Here is a 21876-nt window from a genome sequence, read left to right on the forward strand (position 1 = left end):
TGCTCTAATTTGGTTCATGTGTGTTGAATGGGCTGAATGTTTTCTGTTGCCTTCAAAACATCTGATGCACCAGATGAGTTTTTATCTAGCACAGTGGACCTCATTGGCCATCTAATTCTATTTAGCAAGAATATACTTTTCTTGCATTGTTATTTGCCATTCTATTCTTTAGCCGGGTGTAATATATGAATGTAGAACTACTTTAATGAAACTAAAGTTTGTGTTTAAACCAGAAATGAAGCAAAAACAAAAAAAGGCCAATAGAAGATTGACACACTTTTTTTCTTTAATGGTAGTTGTTTCCATGGACTTTTCTAGTTGTGAACTAATGATATTTTCTATCCCCTATGCCTTTACACAAACCTCTGCATTAAGACATTTCCATTAAGACATTTTGTAGTATGTTTATTAAACATACTGCGTCACACAATGGTTTACTATCCTTGTAGTAGGGACATTTGATCAACTTGACCAACCCGCACACCGTGCTTCTAAAACAAATTATTTAATTAAAAAACAAATATTTAATATAGGATTTGTCCTATATGTTGTCCCCAAATGGAGGTCAGCTTTAGCAAACGTTTGGAGGCGATGGTGTCCCCAAAGTGTAGCTCCACAAAAATAAAAACACACACACAGAGCTCTGAGGATGACAGAAAGTACTCACATCATTACAAAAAGGAAAATGCAAAATGTTACTGTAACACATGTTTATTATAATAAAGTGTACTAATAACTGTAAAACAAAACTTGTAGAATTATGTGATCAGAAACACTGGGATAAGGCAAACAAGTTTTCTACATTGACAAAAATGAGACATGACACTGATGGACACATTTGCTGCTGTGACTACTGTATATATAACAAGTGAACACACTGAGAAAAAAAAGGAAAAACACTCAAACTTTAAAAAGCATTGTGCATAGTTCAGTCATTACCTAACCTGTCTGCTGCTTAATGCTATTTCTGCTAACAAGGAAGTGCAAAAAATCATCAAATTAGTTCACTGTTGCACTGAAGGGTGTCTTCATTCGTTCCCTTGATGTTTAAGGTTTCTTGTCATTGAATGTGTGTGTATGTGTGTGTACCTATACAGAAACCCGCATGTGTGTTTGTTTGTCTCACTACTAGGATCGAGTCCATCCGCATCCCTTAAAGGTTTTCCCAAGCTTTGGCCGAGTCGGCCGACGCAATCCTCTGCAGAACCGGCCCGCGGTACCCCGCTCATACCTCGCCCACCCAGACCACTGTGTTCCCTCTCTTGACGTCTGACACCTCACAGTGAGGGCTGCTCTGTTTGCCATCCAGAACGAACAGGGACTCGGCCGCCGATGTGACCAAGTAGCGTCCAAACACCCCGCTGGAAACCACCACCCTGTTGGAGTCTCCCCAAGGCCAGCTGCTGGCTGGAATAGGATCCTTGACATACTCGAGGGCTTTCGTTCTTCCTGAAGCCAGGTCCGAGAAAACCAGCTTGGAGCCCTGCGCCGAAGAGGCCACGATCATGTACTTGTTGGCCTCCGTGAAGGACGGCTGAAACTCCAAGTCTGCAAGGGGAATCGAGACATCCACTTCATGGCCGGTCCGCAGCTCGCCGCTGAAGGACACCATCTGGACTTGAAGCTTTCCGTGTTGCTTGTCCACAGAGACCACAAAGTGGCCATCAGGAGAGACGAACGGCTGGCCGTTGATGTTGGGATTGGGGCCAATGACCTCGTCGCTTACGCTGTCGATGAGAAGCTGTGAGCTTGGACCCGAACGGTCCTCGACTTGGCACTCGATAAAATAGTAGCCGCTTAAATGAGTGTAGGCCATGCTGGCTGGAATGCAGCTGTAGTTTTTCAGACTGATGGTCTTGACGAGATGGAGGGTCTCAAGGTCAATTTTATGCACCGCGGGCTCCGATTTTAAGTAGACAAAGCCAAACCTGAGATGACAACGGTCAAAGACAGGTTAATGATCTTTCTACGGATTTATTAAGTGCTGCGCTTTTAATTACAGCCATCATTTGCTCGCTTGCCATTTTTGGAAGAATTATGTGGAAAATCTGACAGAAGTCATGCACACTAAGCAGCGATGATCGTTTCATACCTTACGTGGGTGATAACGAGATTGGTGGGAGGTATGTAGAAGTCCTCCACTCCTTCAAATGGAGTATGGATGATCTGATGCTGCTCCACCGCACTGGCAGAAGTGAGCACCTTAGAAAAACGGAAGAGAGTGAAAAGAATATAACAACCAGGGCCAACAGCCGCTGAGTTCAGAAAATGTACAGGCTGTGCAATTTTTCATTAAAAACAGGGAGAACCAATTGGGAAAACATGTAATTGCAATTTGTGCTATTATTATTAATATTTTTTTATGTAATATTTGTATTATTGATATTTAATAGTATTCATTAACTGTAAAGTATCTAATAATAAATTTTATTTATATAATAATTATTATAATTATGATTATTATTATTTTATATAACAGTACAATTGCAATAATAATATTGATGGTTGTTTTTTCTTTGCTTTCAAATGTTAAATAATAGTGGTTTTTATGTTAGCAGAAAAACTTCTCTTTTGAAACGCTGCTCTTTTGCTGATAACAGTTTTATAAATGATTCTCATTACAAACTAGTGAAGATTTTTGTACATGTTGCATTTTTTTTATTTATGTTATAAGACACTGAAAACACTGTTATCGTGAGTGTCTCCTGAGAAGATCACAGAACTTCACTCTGAAACACGCAGCACATCAGATTACATATTTATATAATTACAATGCAGTTTTTTAAGATTTCATAATCATACTAAGCCTTATTTCTTTCTCAGGCATTGTTGGAGTTAATAAAGTTATCAAGTTAATGCTGTTTCCACCATGCCCGTTTCTCAGTTATTTACTTGAGTGTATTGTTGCTTCTCATTTGTGTAACCAACTCACAGTTAATAATCTTTTTGAACCTCTTCAGTCCGGTTTTCGTAAATTTCACAGTACTGAGACGGCATTGGTCAAAATCACAAATGATTAGTTGATGGCTTCTGACTCTGGTGCAACATCTATTCTTATTCTTCTTGATCTAAGAGCCGCGTTTGATACTGTGGAGCACTCTACTACTTACTCATCTTGAAAGAGTGTTTGGTGTGTCTGGGACTGCCTTAATGTGGCTGAGGTCTTATTTTACTGACCACTTCCAGTTTTTTTATGGATGGTTATAGGTCTGAGATTAGCTCTGTCTCAACTGGCGTCCCTCAGGGGTCAGTTGTAGGTCCTTTACTTTTTAACATTTATTTGTCACCTTTAGGCCACCGTTTGATAATTCATTACCATTTTGTATGCAAATGCATGCATATATATATATATATACACATTTAACACCTCACGTGCACCTTGATGTTGCTTTTTTGTCTGACTGCATAACTAAGATTAAAATATGGATGTATAATAATTTCTTGTGTTTGATTGGGGTTAAAACTGAAGTTATACTCATTGGTTCCTGTTATCAAATTTCTAAAGCTGGTTGTCTGTCCCTGACTCATGACGAGTCCGTCTTAATCCAGAGTCAGGTGAGACACCTTTGCGTTATCTTTGATGCAACTATGTCTTTTGATTTTTTTGTTCAGAGCACTGTTAAAACCCCTTTTTTTCTGTTCAGAAATATTGCAAGATTACGTCCTATGTCAAATTTTATAGTCGTGGAAATGCTGATACATTTACACTTAATAAGTTGCAATATGTACAAAATTCAGATGCCATGATCTTATCTGGAATTAGGATTGGCAGTCATATTACTCCAGTGTTAGAATCTCTGCACTGGCTCCCGGTCAGGTTTAGAGTGGATTTCAAAATTATGATGCTTACTATTAAAGCACTACATGGTCTGGCACTACATTACCTTACAGAATTGTTACATCCATACACTCCTAGTCATAGATTGCGTTCCTTTCAGTCAAACTTGTTGGTTGTTCCTCAAACACATCTAAGATCTATGTGATGAGGTGATAAGGCTTTCTCTTTCTAAGCTCCTGTCCTTTGGAACTTTCTGCCTCTTGAATTTAGGGAAGTTCAGAATTATGATGTTTTAAAAAAATCTTACGTTTTGCATTTGCTTGTTGATTTTGTATTTTTTTTTTATTGTTTTGATTATATTGTGTTCAGTGCTTTGAGAAGCTGCTTAAAGGCACTTTATAAAATAAAGTTTATTATTATTTATTATCATTATTATTATTAAAGTTAACTGGCGAGTAACACTTAATTCTGGTTTTTACTCACATTTGGTCATTGGTAAGTGAACTTCAGACCCAGATTACAACCATGGCTAAATCTGACAAAACTCAGGAGATGATAAGCAAAGATATTCAGTAATTCATGCTTTGATATTTTATTATATAGTAAGACATTCATGAATTTACTGTATAAGTACAGCTTCCAGCAGTGGTGTAATACTGCCATACAGCCTTCATGTCGAGTGTTTAAACATTTCTATAATGCTTTCCCTGCTCCCTTTACAGTTAATTTTCATGTGTCATACTGCTTAACTTCATTCACATTTTCAGAAAGAAAAAAAAAGTGCACTGAAGAGTGTTAAGAAACATACAGGCAAGTGAACTCTTTAGATGCATGTCTCTTTAGTTGCACTGAAGAGTGTTAAGAAACATACAGGCAAGTGAACTCTTTAGATGCATGTTTTATTAATCTTATACATGTATTACCTGCAAGTAGTTTTTAAAATATACTTTTAAAATTTGAAGTACACTGAGTGCACAGTTACTAAAAAGAAGCACCTTTATAATCACAAAGGCATTGTTCAAGCCATATTTATATTTATAATGTGTTATAGGATATTTAATGTTTTTACTGCAATATTTATATAAAAAAACAATTCTAAAACGCAGATATAGGATTGCTAAGAGACATCTCAGAAAAGTTCAGACTTGGCTTATATTAATAAAGGTTTTAGTACATTCACTTGTTACCCAATAGATACAGTACTACCAAGATAATGATGATATTAGAAGTTTAGTTTTGAATTTACACCAATTTAATGAAAAGAGCTTATAAAGTTGATAAAAATGCCACTGTTGGCTTCATGGCAGATGATTATGAATGCAAACGATGAGTTCTTGATTTGTGAATGTGTGTGATGAGTGCAGGATCAGAGCCAAGCACACACATGTGGCTCTATCTCCCTTCATTTGTTTAATCTAATGAACTGACAAACAGGTTCAGATGTTTGACTAAAAATATAGAGCCATTTAAAAAAATGGTTTTGATATTTCACCTCTCAAGCTGAGCACTGCCTCCAGGCCCCACAAATTGCCAGTGCCCCGGTCAATTACTTGCATTCAAAATGAGTCGAATATTATCAAGTCATTTATTTGTTGTGTGAATCCATATCCCCTGCAGCAAATTATGCAGCTTCCCTCTAAAAGTGCTCTTTAGCATTTCTGAGTGATTCATAGCAAACGCCTTCATTATTCTGTGCGGCTGAAACTCTGTGAGCATGCTGAACAAGCAAACACACCTGAGGACTTTCCCGCTGTTTAATAAAACATGAATTATTCATGTGAATGGGGGCTGGATAACACATTGTTTGTTAAATAAAAAGCCTTGCATTTGTTCTGTCTTTGAGGCTGTGTGTTTCTCAGACGTTTGTGCTGACAAGAGGACAGCTGAGATCAAACCTGGCAAAGAATAAAGTGGGAACAGGGAAAATTTTCTTCATTTAGCAGAAAGCGTCTTATTTGCCTGCAGCTCGAGTCAGGAGCTCTACCTGACACTGAACTGCACTGTGTAGAAACACATTCAGAAATTGCTCGTAAATTGTACAAACAACTATGAAGAAACAATAAGTAATACACTGAATTAAACAAGAAATTTTAATAAAAACTGAAATCGTATTTTCTTGTCTTAAACTCCAATAATTTTTGGAAAAATTTTACGGTTCAGTTAATGCACATGCAATTAATCTTCATAATGCATTTAAAATCTATACTATTTATAAATTTCGGGTTGCTAGAATCATTATTTTCTAAAAGATTTAAAGATTATTAAAGATTTTTCAGATAAAACCATGTACTGTAGTGTCAGATTACCCCCTTTTTATGAATTAAATAAAAAAAGAAATAAAACAAAAAAAGAAATTACGCAATAGTATTGATGAGAAATTTTAGTTGGATAAATTATTTTATGAAATTTATATGAACATATAATCTGTGATTTATGAGTATATCAACCTTAATTGCATTGAACTATGTATTTCTAACTAAGTCGTTACGCCATAAATATAACTCTGAATTGTTTCCAAACTAAATAAATTGTTTGTAATAGCATAAACATTACATTTCATGTGTAAAGTCATCAGGTTTTCATTCTGCAGTGGTTCATCAATAATCATACATATCCATGATGGTCAAAAACATGAACAAAAACACAATTAATTGCAAAAAGTCTTTGAGAATTGTGAGAACTATTTTACAAAAGTTGTTTAATATAACTGTATGGATAATTTTACGAAAAATATATTTTGACAACAAATGGTACTCCATACAAATTAAAACTAACCAGAGCATGAAACATGTGACTTTTGGGTTATATCTCCTAAAAATTAAAGCAAAAAAATTAGAATTAAAATTTTTTAAACTAAGCATAGTTTTCTTTTTTTTAAATTATGTATCTCTTTCAGGTCAAAATGGACCTCAGTATGTTATGAGGCAGCAGTCAGTGCAGAAATACATTTGTCAAGCATAGACTATCACACTTTAACACCAAACATTCAAAAATACAGACAGTTAGCAGATAAAAGGCCCCTCATAAGCTCAATGGATGAACTCTCAGGATAATAATAATAATAAAAAGCACATAACAGTGAGGCATGAAGAAAGTGTGAGTACTCGTTAATATGCTTGAGAGTCTTTAGGAACTATCTGGGTGAATTATAATTCAGGCCAAAACTAGAAACAGTATTTTCCTTGTAGACAGTGAAGGCTTTTTGAGTGTCACCTGCAGTGTAGAGCGGGACTTCTGCAGGTCTCTCCAGCTCAACAGCCACAGCTGATCATGAGATTTGTCGTAGAAGAGTTTGACGGGCATGGCGTCTGTTTCCACAGCCTGTCATTCAACAAAAGAGGAGAAAGTCATTCAGTTTTGTCTGTCAGGAGCAGCTGTTATGAGTAAAGCACCCATTGTGATTTATTTTGGCAAGTGTCATATTAGAGGGTTTCACAGTCTGAAGTGCTCTAAATGTGATGTCATGTGATTTACTGTGGCCTTGTGATCCAATCACAGCCATTGATACTGAGAAACGTAATACTGTTTGATTTATGAAAAAAAGCTCTTACTCATAATTAAATATTGCTTAGCATTGTTTAATATTTCTAGTTTTCAAGTGTTGAAACCTTGCAACCTTGTAATATTTATACATAGATTTGAAAAAAATGGCAAACGTTATTTTTAGAAACATAAATCAGTAGAGCTTTATTAACATGTATGTTTACACACACAAGGAATTTGACTTGACGACAGGAGCTTCCAGTGCAGAAGAATGTACAGACATAGTGCAGACATACATAGGAATAACATAATAGGGATGGAATATAACACTAATATAAGAAAAAAAACAGAATTAAATTATGTACCATATAAAGAATAGAAGAAAAATCTAGTTGTTTAAAAATGTACAGATATGTTGTAAGTGTGCAGATATGTTTTTAACAAAGTGTGCAGTTTACAAGTGTACAAATTTTGAATTCTGTGTATAAATGTGTCAGTTGTGATGGACAATGTATAATTTTTAAAGTTTCATTGTTCAGGCTGAATATAGCCTGCAGGCTGTTCTGGTGGTCAGTGCTCTGTGTGATTTGATAGCTGAACCAAACCAGGCCGTTATGGATGAACACAGGACAGACTCAATGATAGAAGAGTAGAGCTGTTTTAGCATCTCCTGTGGCAGGTTGAATTTCCTCAGCCGGTGAAGGAAGTACATCCTCTGCTAGGCCTTTTTCACAATGAGTCGATATGAGTGAGTCCTGAGAGATGGTGGTGTCTAGAAATCCGAATGACATCACTGAAGCCACAGTGCTGTTCATGATGGAGAGTGGGGGGAGTTCTCCTCAAGTCCACGATCATCTCCACCATTTTGAACATTTTGAGCTCCAGGTTGTTGTGACAGCACCAGACAGCCAGCTCTTTAACCTCCTGTCTGTAAACAGACTTGTCTCTGTCCTTGATGAGGCCGATGACTATAGAGTCATCCGCAAACTTTAGGAGATTGACAGAGGGGTCCTTTGAAGTGTAATCATTCGTGAACAAGGAGAAGAACAGTGGGGAGAGAACAGAGCCCTGAGGGGCGCCAGTGCTAATGGTGATAGTCCTGGATGTGAGTTTACCAGCCTCACTAGCTGCTAGGGATGGGGAGTTGAGTCTTTGACTCTGAACAGCCCTAGAGTCAGAGTCGACTCCAGCACTGGAATCTACTTTCGGTGTCAACTTCAAAATTGATGATGTCTTCCCTGATTCTTAAATCCCTATAGTGCTTTCATGGGAGTTGAGTGCTGTATTATATCAGCAAAGAATGAATGAAATTAGGGGAGGGTCCGTTTGCAGTGCAGTCCGTGCTCAGTGTACTTTATTAAGTCTGTGCTATAGTTTCCGCATGAGCAATTCAGAAGCATAAATGGACAGCGCACACATGGAAAGCATAACACAGGCTTTAGTGTGCTCAGTGTGCTATGATCCGCGGCTATTAGCCTATTTTGATTTCAAATTTGAACGTTGTTGTGACTATTTTTTTCTCTCTCTCAGCAGAGTGATTATCTTTTCACACATTAATACTATCTTTCATAGACATTCATGTTTAGGCGCAATATTATTAAATTAAATGCTTTTTACTGTACTTATTTTTATATTAAGATGCTTAAGCAAGTGGCAAACACAGCCCACAGTAAACTTTTTTTTTCGTAAAAAAACGTGAAACGTTATTAGGTTCACAATTTTAAATATAAATTTACCATTGACAGAAACAACCATCTCGTGGCTTTTTTTTTAATTTTTTTTTATACAAGTAACCCTGTTGGTCATAAAAAAATAATACAAATTCTAGCTCCATGAGTGCCATCGGTTACCATGTTTATCTAAAAGTGTAGGGTACTTTTCCTTGCTTTACACTATAGCCATAGGTAGCCTACTTTAATTTGCCTATATGAATTTATGGTGGTATTAATGCATTTCGTATCAACCCATGTACATTTTTAAAGTTAGCAATGCCTTTTAACTTTAATTCAGGTGTGCAGCACAGCAAAAATAGACTCGATGCTGTAGATGCACCACTCAGAACACATTGAGTGAACGCTCAACATGGAAAAGGAAAAGAAAACATGCACTGCAAATGGATTATGTGTGAAACTCAATAGCCTATAGGCTACATTAGGTTTTCAATACAGGCTATTCAATCATTACACTAAGCTTAAATCATTAAGAACTGACAGGTCTTTATCTGTATGTATTTATTTCTTTTAATAATGCTATTTAAGACAAATTAGGCCTACATTTAGCGCCATCCCCTAACCATTATAATGTGACGAATTCATTAAAGAATATATAATTTTTTATTTAATTCTAAGAGAACATTCCACCATGGCTGACTTTTCCCTTTGTGAAATGAACAGTGAACTATCTGAAACAGCAAGTAATGGTGATAGTTAATTGAAAGGTTATGTCACCGCTAGATTGGACTAGTTTGGACAGTCACGGTAAATTCACAGCTGATTTCTTTTTTCTTTACTGTAAATTTCACAGATTGCTTTTTTTTTACAATGTGTGAAAAATATTTTGCATGCATCTCCTCTAGGTTCTAAGATCTCAACCATGTCTGAAACTGGATGATTTTAAAGTCTGCAAAGAAGTGTTCAGGTTAGACATTTCTTACGAACAAATTATCCACTATGATTTTATGCTGCGTTCCAGGCAGGTTTTTGAGCCCGTAAGTCACGATTTCAAACCACGACTCACGACTTTATAGCGTTCCAGGCAAGTCACGCCAAACTTCCTGAGCGCAAGCAATTGTAGCTAGATTATTAAATTTATTGCAATGTTATATTGTCCTAAAATCGTTTTTTTAACGTGCACCACTTGCGTAAACAATGCATCCATAGGCAATATTATCCGTAGAGGCTGCCATTGTTGTTTCGCAGGCTATGTGACGTCAGAGTTCGTAACTCAGAGTACATCTATCTAGTACGAGTTCACGCGTGGGAAGTCACGGGTTTGACTGCTGTTCCAGTGCACTTTCACGGGTAGAAGGTTGGAAAAACACGGGTTACGGGTTGTCTGGAACGCGGCATTACTGTGTGATGATCACATGTAACCTGGATTACTGTATATAAGTGATTACATGATTACATATTATTCACAAAATAGTAATACATTTTACAAAATGTATTGATTCTCCCTAATTCAATAAATAAATAAATAAATACATACAAAAATCATAATAATTTATAACATAACACATCCAGCAATATTTCCAGTTTTGTGGCCATTCACACAAAGACCAGTCAGTAGTCAGGTGGATATAATAACAGAAAATTGAGAGGCCACATATCGTTTGACCGTTGAATTTACAATAAATAAATAAATAAAAATAATAACGATGATAATAATTTTAATAAATGTTTTCTCAACATTTCAACTCTACATCATCTACTGATAAACACATTCATTTTTATTGAATCATCACTCAGGTTGTTGAACCACGTATTTAAAGCACATTAAAATCCACAAATTCACATTATATCGTATCTACATGTAATGCAGGGATTCCCCAAGGTTTTTTTTTTTTTGTCTTTTCATTAAACCCCCTGCAGGTCCTTTACAAACCCCAGTTTAATGCACTTTATGTTGTTTATAACAACAACTGGAATATATTTTATTTCTCTTTGTATTTTTATATCAATATGGTACAAGATTACCTTATTTAAATCAATGTGATTAACAAGTTAGGTCAAAAGTAATCAAAAAGTAGTCTGATCAGATTACCTAAAACATGTAATGTAATGGATTACACTATTAACTACAAATGTTGTCATGTATTCTGGAATTAGCAAGTAATCTACCCAGCACTGATAACATCTATTGAGATCTCTAATAAGATATGAGAGCAGTGGTTGACTGAAGACTCACCTGCACGACTCTCTGCGCCTGTGTGTCGATCAGCAGCAGTCTGTTCTGAAGCGGCTGAGAAACGTACACATACTTGTCCCTCACGCTGACCGCAGATGCCCATACACACTCCTGTGAAGAGACGCCGGTGCTGCTGGGACACAGTTCTTCCTGCAGGGATGGACACGTGCTTGAACCAATGTTTGTGTCTGTGCACTTGGAAAATACATAGTTATATAGTGGCTGCTATGGTGCCATAAAGAACCTTTAGCCTCCAGGGTACATGACCCTTGCACAAAAGGCTCTTTACAGTAGAAAAAGGTTTTTTAGATTGTTTAAATGTTTTTCACACTAAACAGAAATTATGCTTATCAGAACCTTTCACTGGAGGGTTCTTATGGGAATAAAAAAAATTAAATAATTATGGCATCACTGTGAAAACCACCCCCTTTGAAACAATGTCAAAACATGTTCACCTCCAAATCAAAAGAAACAATAAATTATATATATATATATATATATATAAATAATTATAATGTTGTTTAAATAAAGCATCTGGATGTACATACATTAAAATTCTAAAGTCTGATATACAGAGTTTCTTTCTCTTCTAGTCACTAAGGCTGCATTTATTTGATAAAAAATACAATAAAAAGTAATATTGTGAAATATTACTACAATTCAAAATATTTACTATTGAGTTTATTTTAAAATGTATTTTATTCCTGTGATCAACTCCATTCTTAAGTCACATGATCCTTCAGAAATCATTCTAATATACTGATTTCCTGCTAATTTCTGATTATGAACAATGTTAGTGCTGCATCATATTTTTTTGAAACTGCAATATATAAATATATAATTTTTTGAATTCTTTGATTTGAAATGTAAATCATTTATAAGAAAGTTAATTTTAATGCATGCTTATTATGACTCGTAGTGCATCTTTTAATGCATTATATGATCTCACTAATTATAACCACAGTTATACATTATAATAAATATCTATTCATTATTCAATTAATACATTAGAACACATGACAATTATTTATGAAAAGATATAATGCATTACAACATACGTCATGAATACTTTCATAATGCATTAAACATAAAGTCTTTAAATAAAGTGTTACTAAGAAAGTCTTTTTGAGCAGTAGTATATATTATACTAATGATAATGGTTTGCATTTGCAATAATACGAATTATGGGGGTGGAAGAATGTGAAAATAATCTAAAAACAGTTAGGCTTCACTGGCATTAAGCATAATGATTACTCTTATTTCTGTCTTTTGTTTTGGGTTCGAGCCAAGACTTACATAACTACCCAGAATCCTCTCTGTCCGCGGGATGCGTCTGCGAATCTCACAGTTGCCCGGCTGCAGTATGGTGATCCCTTCGCTGGAGAACACGTAGAACATGTTTCCTACACTGAGCCCTGCAAGCACACATAACATCACACATGCCATTACACACACTCTCTTCCTTCAGAGAGAACAACAGCAAACGGCATGCCACCAGGGGGAGAAAAAGGTTTCAAACAATGTGGCTGTCATACGGTCAGACAGCAGAGACTATTAAAATCTCCTGAAACCACTCCAAAAAGCACATTTGCAGGTCTGTCAGCTGGCAGCAAACAACAGCTGCTAATTAGCGTGGTCACGTCAGAGGAGCGGCGGCACTGAGTTGTCATGCTGTCAGAAAGCAGAAGGTGTAAAAACACACAGTCACAGGTAAGCTGTGCATGATCAGTGCTGGCGGTCATCTCCATGAGTCAAGACGGCGGATGACTGATCCTAATGATCACACGAAGGCACTGATTTGTGCAGAAGCCGAAACTAAATAAAAAATAAAAAAGGTAATTGCCACTTTTTATCTCACAGTTCTGATTGTTTTCTTACAATTACGAGTTTATATCTCACAATTCAAAAAATAAATAAATATATATTTTTTTTAAATAAAAATAAACGTCAGTTTATATCTTGAAATTCTGACTTTATATCCCAAAATGCGGCTTTATATCCCACAATTCTGAGGAATGAAGTGAGAATTTGCAAGAAAAAAAATCTGAAAAAAAGTCAGTTTATATCTCACCATTTTTTCTCAAAAATGCATAATATAATCTTGCGATTATTATTGAAAAAGTCAAGTTCTGAGGAAAAAAAGACTGACCTCCTGCTCCTCAGAATTTATATCTTACAAGTCTTACCTTTTTCTCAGAATTACGAGTTAAACACAATTATATGTAATACACACAATTGCGAATTATAAAGTCAGAAATTAGATATAAATTCACAAATGTAAGAAAATATCTTGTAAGAAAATGTATTTTTTCCACTCAGAATTGGACTTTATTGCGAGTTTATATGTCACAATAATAAAAATAATAAAAGTCAGAGTCTATATCTTGCGATTCTAACTTTATTTTTCAGAATTGCAACTTTGTATCCCACGATCCCACAACTTTATGACTCGCAATTTGAGTTAATTTCAAACAGTTCTGAGAAAAAGTCAGAATTGCACATTTTTATCACACAGTTATGAGAAAAAACAGAAATGCTAGATGTTAACACAATGGCGAGAAAAAAGTTACACTTTGGAGAGAAAAAGTAGCTATTACATTTTGTGTTTTTATTCAGTGGTTTAAAGGGGCTAAAGATAATTTTAACTAAAATTAACATGAAAGCTGAAGATATATTTAAAAATCTAATTGAAAATATGAATAATAACTACAATAGTATCTCAATGATACTAAAATAATGGGATTCAGATGGTTACTACCATTTAATACGTCAGTGTCCACATTAGAGACAATAATCATATTTTGTAACGAAACCATCATATTTAAAACATATCATACATTTTTTTTTGTTACTACTGTTAAGCCATTTAAAGTATATATTTGCTTCAAGCTGTGTATAAAGTTTTCTGAATATTTCTGTATTTTTTAAATAAACAGAAACAGTAAACTTGGCTGAAGGGGTTGTTTAGAACAGGATTTTATGCAAAACATATTACTTTAGCTGAAGTATTTATGTGGCTTTTGCCTCAGTGTGATTCCACAGCACCTCAGATATTTATAAGATTTTAAACAAAACAAAGCACTTTTACAATGTACTTTCCTTCAAAATGTGTTGCTCCATCAATGTTTAATAAAAAGCCTATATTTGTAGCCCCGTTCTACCCTACTGTATGAACATGACACACTGAGTCATTAGACGAGACAGAATGTTAACCACCATTACGACATCATATGTGACGATCAAAGCAATCTACATGTGAGCTTTCTTTGATAACTGGGTTCCTGCAGGTGTGTTATAAAGTCATTAGCACCTGTGCATTCTAGCTCTTTTACCTTCACATTAATGCATGCTTCAAATATGCCTGGATTCATTTTAGCAAGAAATTTAGTCAAAGTGTAGTAATAAAAGTGTCTCCCAAAATGTTTGTCATTGCTTTTGTAACATGACAACTGATCAGACAGATAATCAGACAAACAGATTTACCTTCTTCCCTCCAGAGAATGTTGGCCACTAGATGGACAGCATGAGGAAACACAGAGGACAGTTAGTGGACAGCAGAGAAACACACGGATGAGACTGACTTTAACCTGGACATTTACACGTTTACAGTATGTGAAACTGTAATAAAAGTGATTTCACATTAATATGATCCCCGGAAAACTTAAAGATTAGAAATATTAGAAATTATATTATTTTACAGTACACTATACTAATTAGTTCTGCATTATAAATATACTTTATTCTTATAGAACACAGGAAATTACAAATATATATTGTTGCTGTGCATATGAAACTGTGTATTTGAATGTTCTACTTCAGCATACAAAATTTTACAGAATTTGTATTTTTTATTTTTTTACCAGAAAGTCAAAATTTTGATTTTTTTTTCACCCCAAATCCTGCAGTCCTAGTGGTAAGTGCTGAAATATGGGATCAGATGAACTTCATTTTAAAATTAATCTGTGCTTTTTTCCTGAGATTCCTTTAGTCTGTCCCAATGAGCTGACTGAAAACCTGCAGGCAGATATTACTCAAGCCTTTTCCCACACAGTGGACATTTTCAGAAATGTGTATATATCCATTCTAGTGATGTTTTTAATCAGCAGAAATAGTGTGTAGAAAACTTCAATAGAAATTCATCAAAAGACACAACCACCAGCAGTGTACAGCAGTCAATACAATTTTTGCATTCAATTTTTTCTTGTGTTTATGTGGCTTCTCAGAGAACTCACACTTACCACAAGTACATTTTCATGGTAGACGGTTGATGCATGTTATCAAAGTGAAATTTTATACTCAATTTTCATAAACTCATGAAATATCAATCTGCTAGCTCAGTGTCAGAGATATTAAAATGGCCCTTAGGTCTGTCAGGTCCCCAAAGCAAGGGTTAACATATAAAAGACTTCTTCTAAGTTCTTATTTGAGGTGATTAAAATGCAATAATAACCAGCCTTTGTCCTCTTCATATGGGACTTGTCATCTCTCTTTTATTAAGCCTTTTATATTCAACAAGGACAATGGGTTAGAGAAAATATGGCTGATTTATTATAAGACATATTGGAGCTCAAAGACAGAATGTGTGTTTTGGACAGGGAACATTGCCTTCTTTTTCATATCTTATATTACTGAACATGTGATCATGTTGGGTTAGAGTTGTATTGTAGTACTTCAATAAAGCCTTGCCAGGCAAACTGTGAATTTTCATCAGTACAAGAGTAAAGAAGGTTTTAGCTGAAACGGTGATCCTTGGTGATTCATAAAATGCAAGGCATAGGCTACCGTCACTTTGAGAGTCAAAAAAAAGCATATCAGGCAACACAAAATTAATACCAGTGGCTCCTGATGATATGTTGAGGTCTTATGAAACAAATCAATCGCTCTGCGCAATAAACTGAACATTATTTCCTGAAACTGAACAACTATCACCTGTAATCCAGAGCTTTAAACAAACCGTAAGGAGTGATGTTTAGTTCACAAATCATCTTTTTAGTGAACTAGATGAACCAGTTCACAAAATTAAACTGCACTATTTGAAACAGTTCTCGGCTCGAGCAGCACAGTTCTACAAGTTACTCAATCAAAACTGATTTTCACCTGACAGTCATTCTGTCTGTGACTGAAATGAACCAAATCAGCAGCGTATCTGATCCTGTGATGAATGAACTGATTCAGTGCTCCAGTTCCTCCAACACTCACTGAACTGAACAAGCAGTTAGACTCAGACTGAAGGCCAATGAGCCACTCATATACGCATGTGTGAACCGAGCACTTAAAAGATGGGGTGAAATTAAAGTTTTAGTTTTTCATTGTGTATGTATGTACTGTATTAAAAAAAAAAAACTTAAATATGTCACATCATTATTGGGTGTTTTAATAGTGCAATTGTGAATATGTTATTACATGATTAAATAAATTAACTATAGTGATTGAACCAGTTCATTGAACCCCCCCGGCTCTTGGAACTTTCCTAAACTTCCAATTTTAAACACAAATCTTCCATTTATGAATTGGACACGTTGAGATCTATAGACCTTCATTTCACTTTAACTGAACACTGTAAATTTAACAGTCCAGAAAATGTCTGTAATTTATGAAACAGGAATTGGCATGGCTGTTCACATTTGCAGATGTTTATAGCTGTATGACCATTAAAACCTTATTAATGACAAACTGTCCTTTCCGCATCAGTGGCTTCATTACATGTGAGCTGACTTGTTAATTCTTGTCAGTAATGACTGAATCAACAACACACAGTAAAGTGTGCACGAGTCTAACTGTACACCTAAGGCCCTGTGAGTTCCACAATGTAGAAAATGTGGACAGAATTGCAGAATCCAGTTATAAATACAGAATTTAATGTATAATGTGGAATGTCATAGAATTTGGGAAATGTTGAATGATTTTTAGATTGATATAATGAATAGATTATTATACGATTAAAACTGGAAAACAGAATTTGGTTTAAAAAAATATATTTTTTAAACTTTTTGTTATGTAAAAGTCAAATTCTATAAGTTTTATTATTTCAATTAATTCACATAGATTTTTGCTTTATAACGTAAAAAATACAAAAACTTTGCTTGTACATTCTGGCCAACACCATTCTCCTATTTACAGTATATCTTTTTAACATGTAAGGAACCATAGTTCACAAAATCATTACAATCTGTGTTAAAACAGTTTCATTATCATCACTTACGTGTCTTTCGTGCTGAGTCTTCCACAAACAGAGATGAGATGTCTTCATCCACGCCAACCTCGTTTCTAGCTATGCAGGTATAAGCACCGGTGTCTTCATAACGCACACTACCGATGTGAAGCTCGCTGCCATTAGCTGAAGAAATACAACAGCTAACAGTTAGATTATTCAGTGCATTTCCAATCTAATTCCTTTATGTCCTATGTATCAACACACACCATAGAAAAAGGCCTCTAACAAAACCAACAAGCAACTACAGGGCAATAACATAAATCTCAAAAGTAAGTTTGAGGTGTTTGTTCCCATAGTCGACCAATAACATTTTTCATTGACAGAGCTTTGGGTGAAGGCATTCTTAAAACCCATAAAGGTTTCCCTGTGGTGCAGCTAATACTGTGCCAAGTCCAATACTTGGATTTATTGAATGTCTGTTTTTATTTTTTTACAGCAGGTATGGTCTCTCATGAAAACGACCAAAGGAAGGAAAGGTATAAAGTTGGCAGAATGTGCATTTCATGTTGTTTGCTGGCATGACAAATATCTTGTTTTAAATTCAACCGAAGCAGCTCATACAAGTTACCCCTAACCAGGGGCATGTCTAGAGCATTTCAAATTTCGGGGGCCAGTCTGGGGCACTGGCTCAAAAGAGGGTGACTGGGGGTGGGGGGGGCACGATGTAAGTTATAAATACATTGTGTATACACTCACTAGACAAAGAGTGACAGCTTTTGAATGCTTTCAAAGTAGTAGAGGTAGTGATAATCATAGCAACAGAGTGGACAAATATAGGAAAAATGTGCATTAAGACTAGAGCACCCTCGATGATTTCAGAAGCACCCTCAATAATTATTTCTGGAACCTGGATGATATGCTTTTATTGCAAAACTATATATAAAAAACAACAAAATACAAATGCACTAAATAATTGAATAAATGCCTATTTTCAATTTAAGCACTTACAGGTTTCTTCAGTGAACACAAACCAAGATTTTTAACTCAAGCCGTTGCAGTCTATCAGTCTTATAATGTAAGAGGATGGGAAATCATGGCTAAAACATACAATAAAACTAATACATTTTTTTTTTACATCTTACTAATGCAGTGTCCGAACTGTTAGAACTGAAATAAGGCAGAAACCAGCCGGTGAGCTCCCCCTCCCTCACCACCTTCGATGCCAGTACTGCCTTCCTGGACCTGTAGGCATTCGTCTGGTCTAACCGGCGGTACCTATGCGGCTTGTGGGGAAGCTGCTTCCGTCTTACAAGCTATCGTGTTATTGCAGGTGCACCAGGCTAAGGCACTGAAGGACCTGCACGAGTGTGGTCATGATTCAGCAGTTCTGAAAGAACTCAGAACCGCCATTGTCCTCGCTCTCAGAGCAACAAAGGACACTGCCATCTCTGGCAGACATGAGGGACACCGACAAGGTCTGGTTTCTCAATGCCCCTGTGTCCCAGACCGGCCTCATCGGCAATGAAGATGAGAGCCGTTCTCGGCTGCCCAGAAGCAGACTGAGGTGATCCAACACATCCTTCTCTTTTGGGCAGCTGCTGCCTACCCCCGTCTGTCGGCTGCAGCACCCCAGCTTGCTCATCACCGAAGGCGGGACCCCTTGCCGAGAAAACCTCATAAGATGCCTGATTGCGGTCGTGATTTCCTTTCTGCAGCAAGGGCTGGAGCGAAGGCTGTCTCCCTCCACTCTCAAGGTTGCTGCTATTGCTGGGTACCATGACACTGTGAAAGGTTCCATAAAGGGGCCAGGAGGTTACATCCTTCCCGGACCCCTTCTATACATGCATTCAGTTGGGCTAAAGTTTCTTTCATTAAAAACTCTGCTCCTACATGTACTGGCCTCCATCAAGAGGGTAGGGGACCTGCATGCATTTTCAGTCGACGATTCGTGCCTATAGTTTGGGCCGACTGGCTGAGGCCCCAGCCCGGGCCCGGCTACGTGCCCAAGGTTCCCACTACATCCTTCAAGGACCAAGTGGTGAACCTGCAAGCGCTGCCCCTGGAGGAGGCAGACCCAGCCCTAGCTTTGCTCTGTCCCGTCCGAGCATCTTTGCATCCTCCTGGGCGCATCCTCATCTGTTGCATCCTCCTGGGCGCTGGCTCATGGCGCCTCACTGACAGAGATTTGTAGGGCTGCGGGCTGCATGGTATAGCCTTAGAGCCAGTGTTTCCCCGGCAGACTTCTGCCTTCCCAAGAGGGTTTTAATCACCTCAGATTTCTCCATATACACCTAAACGGATGCTATATGTGTATTTGCTTCCCAAAATCCTTTGGGAAGGCTGGGGCTTCCGCAGCATCCCTGTTCCAAACAGAACGGGTACGTTTCCCAGTGTTATCCAATTTCACCCAGTGAGGTAGTGCTTTGACAATGGTGAGTGGAACTACTTGTTCCAAGCCCCGGCCTACACCTAATAGCGGCGCAGGTGGCTTGCACGGGGCACTGGAAGGGTCAGCACCCATGGCGCTTTGGTAGACATCACAATTGGTGTGCATCACAATCAGTGCATCACACTCGAGAACAAATTCATATTCCCTAATATTTTATTATTTTATTCTAATACATATTACCTGGAAATTATTTGAGAAACAGACATTAACCATATGTTACTGCAGTCTTGATTTTATTTTGTTTACGTTTCAACTTTTTATTCAGCTTATAAGATAGACTACTTCTATGAATCCGGTTTGGACTTTCATCGTAAGAGCGCCCCCCGGCTTCGAGTATGAATGAAACACACACTGTATGACAGTTTAGTGTTTACATCGTTTTGGTTACGAATAAAACGTCATGCATATACTATCTTGTCTCTTTGCTTTTAAATATATATTTATTCACACTAGACACACCAATTTGAAAAACTAATGGAATGCATAGTCGATATAAAAAACTGGATGACGAGTAATTTATTACTGCTAAATTCTGAAAAAAAAAACAGAGGTGTTAATTATAGGACCTAATAACTCTGCATGTAATAACCTAGAACACTGTCTAAGACTTGATGGCTGCTCTGTCAATTCTTCGTCATCAGTTAGGAACCAAGGTGTGCTATTTGATAGCAATCTTTCCTTAGAAAGCCACGTTTCTAGCATTTGTAAAACTGCATTTTTCCATCTAAAAAATATATCTAAATTAAGGCCTATGCTCTCAATGTCAAATGCAGAAATGTTAATCCATTCATTTATGACCTCAAGTTTAGATTATTGTAATGCTTTATTGGGTGGTTGTTTTGCATGCTTAGTAAACAAGCCCGGTCCTGTCAACACTGCACTGGCTCCCTATCAAACATTGTATAGATTTTAAAATATTGCTTATTACTTATACAGCCCTGGATGGTTTAGCACCTCAGTATTTGAAAGAGCTCCTGTTACATTATAATCCTCCATGTCTGCTACGTTCTCAAAACTCAGGCAATTTGATAATACCTAGAATATCAAAATCAACTGTGGGCAGCAGATCCTTTTCCTATTTGGCGCCTAAACTCTGGAATAACCTACCTAACATTGTTCGGGAGGCAGACACACTCTTGCGGTTTAAATCTACAATAAAGACCCATCTCTTTAACCTGGCTTACACATAAAATACTAATATGCTTTTAATATCCAAATCCATTAAAGGATTTTTAGGCTGCATTAATTAGGTAAACCGGAACTGGGAACACTTCCCATAACACCCGATGTACTTTCTACATCATTAGAAGAATGGCATCTACGCTAATATTAGTCTGTTTCTCTCTTATTCCGAGGTCACCGTAGCCACCAGATCCAGTCTGTATCCAGATCAGAGGGTCACTGCAGTCACCCGGATCCGGTACGTATCCAGACCAGATGGTGGATCAGCACCTAGAAAGGACCTCTACATCCCTGAAAGACAGCGGAGACCAGGACAACTAGAGCCCCAGATACAGATCCCCTGTAAAGACCTTGTCTCAGAGGAGCACCAGGACAAGACCACAGGAAACAGATGATTCTTCTGCACAATCTGACTTTGCTGCAGCCTGGAATTAAACTACTGGTTTCATTTGGTCAGAGGAGAACTGCCCCCCCAACTGAGTTTCGGTTCCTTGCCGCTGTCGCCTCTGGCTTGCTTAGTTGGGGTCACTTCATCTACAGCGATATCATTGACTTGATTGCAAATAAATGCACAGACACTATTTAAACTGAACAGAGATGACATCACTGAATTCAATGATGAACTGCCTTTAACTGTCATTTTGCATTATTGACACATTGTTTTCCTAATGAATGTTGTTCAGTTGCTTTGACGCAATGTATTTTGTTTAAAGCGCTATATAAATAAATGTGACTTGACTTGACTAGTCTCTGAAAACCTCTTCATGGACAAAAATGAGGAGTGATCTTTATTCGTTGTCCAGAAATGAATAAAAGTCTTATGGGTTTGAATTGACATGAGGGTGAGTAAATGATTTTTTTCAGAATTTTCAGTTTTGAGTGAATTATCGATTTGAGTTTACGTCTCGTCTGGTCATTCTTTTT

General features: G+C 36.8%; 1 protein-coding gene across 1 annotated transcript in view; it reads right to left on the bottom strand.

Annotated features, from left to right (window-relative positions):
* Positions 1 to 313: 313 nt before the first annotated feature.
* The window catches only part of fstl4 (follistatin-like 4), a 207519-nt gene continuing 185956 nt past the window's right edge, over positions 314 to 21876 (bottom strand). Inside the window, exons 10-16 of the mRNA XM_059526879.1 lie at positions 17370 to 17504; positions 14651 to 14677; positions 12464 to 12582; positions 11168 to 11317; positions 6992 to 7099; positions 2093 to 2202; positions 314 to 1928 (exon numbers count right to left, since the gene is read on the bottom strand). Of these exons, the coding sequence (XP_059382862.1) occupies positions 1226 to 1928; positions 2093 to 2202; positions 6992 to 7099; positions 11168 to 11317; positions 12464 to 12582; positions 14651 to 14677; positions 17370 to 17504 (1352 nt within the window). The 3' untranslated portion in view covers positions 314 to 1225. The remainder of the gene's footprint in view (positions 1929 to 2092; positions 2203 to 6991; positions 7100 to 11167; positions 11318 to 12463; positions 12583 to 14650; positions 14678 to 17369; positions 17505 to 21876) is intronic.

Source organism: Carassius carassius, chromosome 36 (genome assembly GCF_963082965.1).
Source record: "Carassius carassius chromosome 36, fCarCar2.1, whole genome shotgun sequence".
Classification (NCBI taxonomy): domain Eukaryota; kingdom Metazoa; phylum Chordata; class Actinopteri; order Cypriniformes; family Cyprinidae; genus Carassius; species Carassius carassius.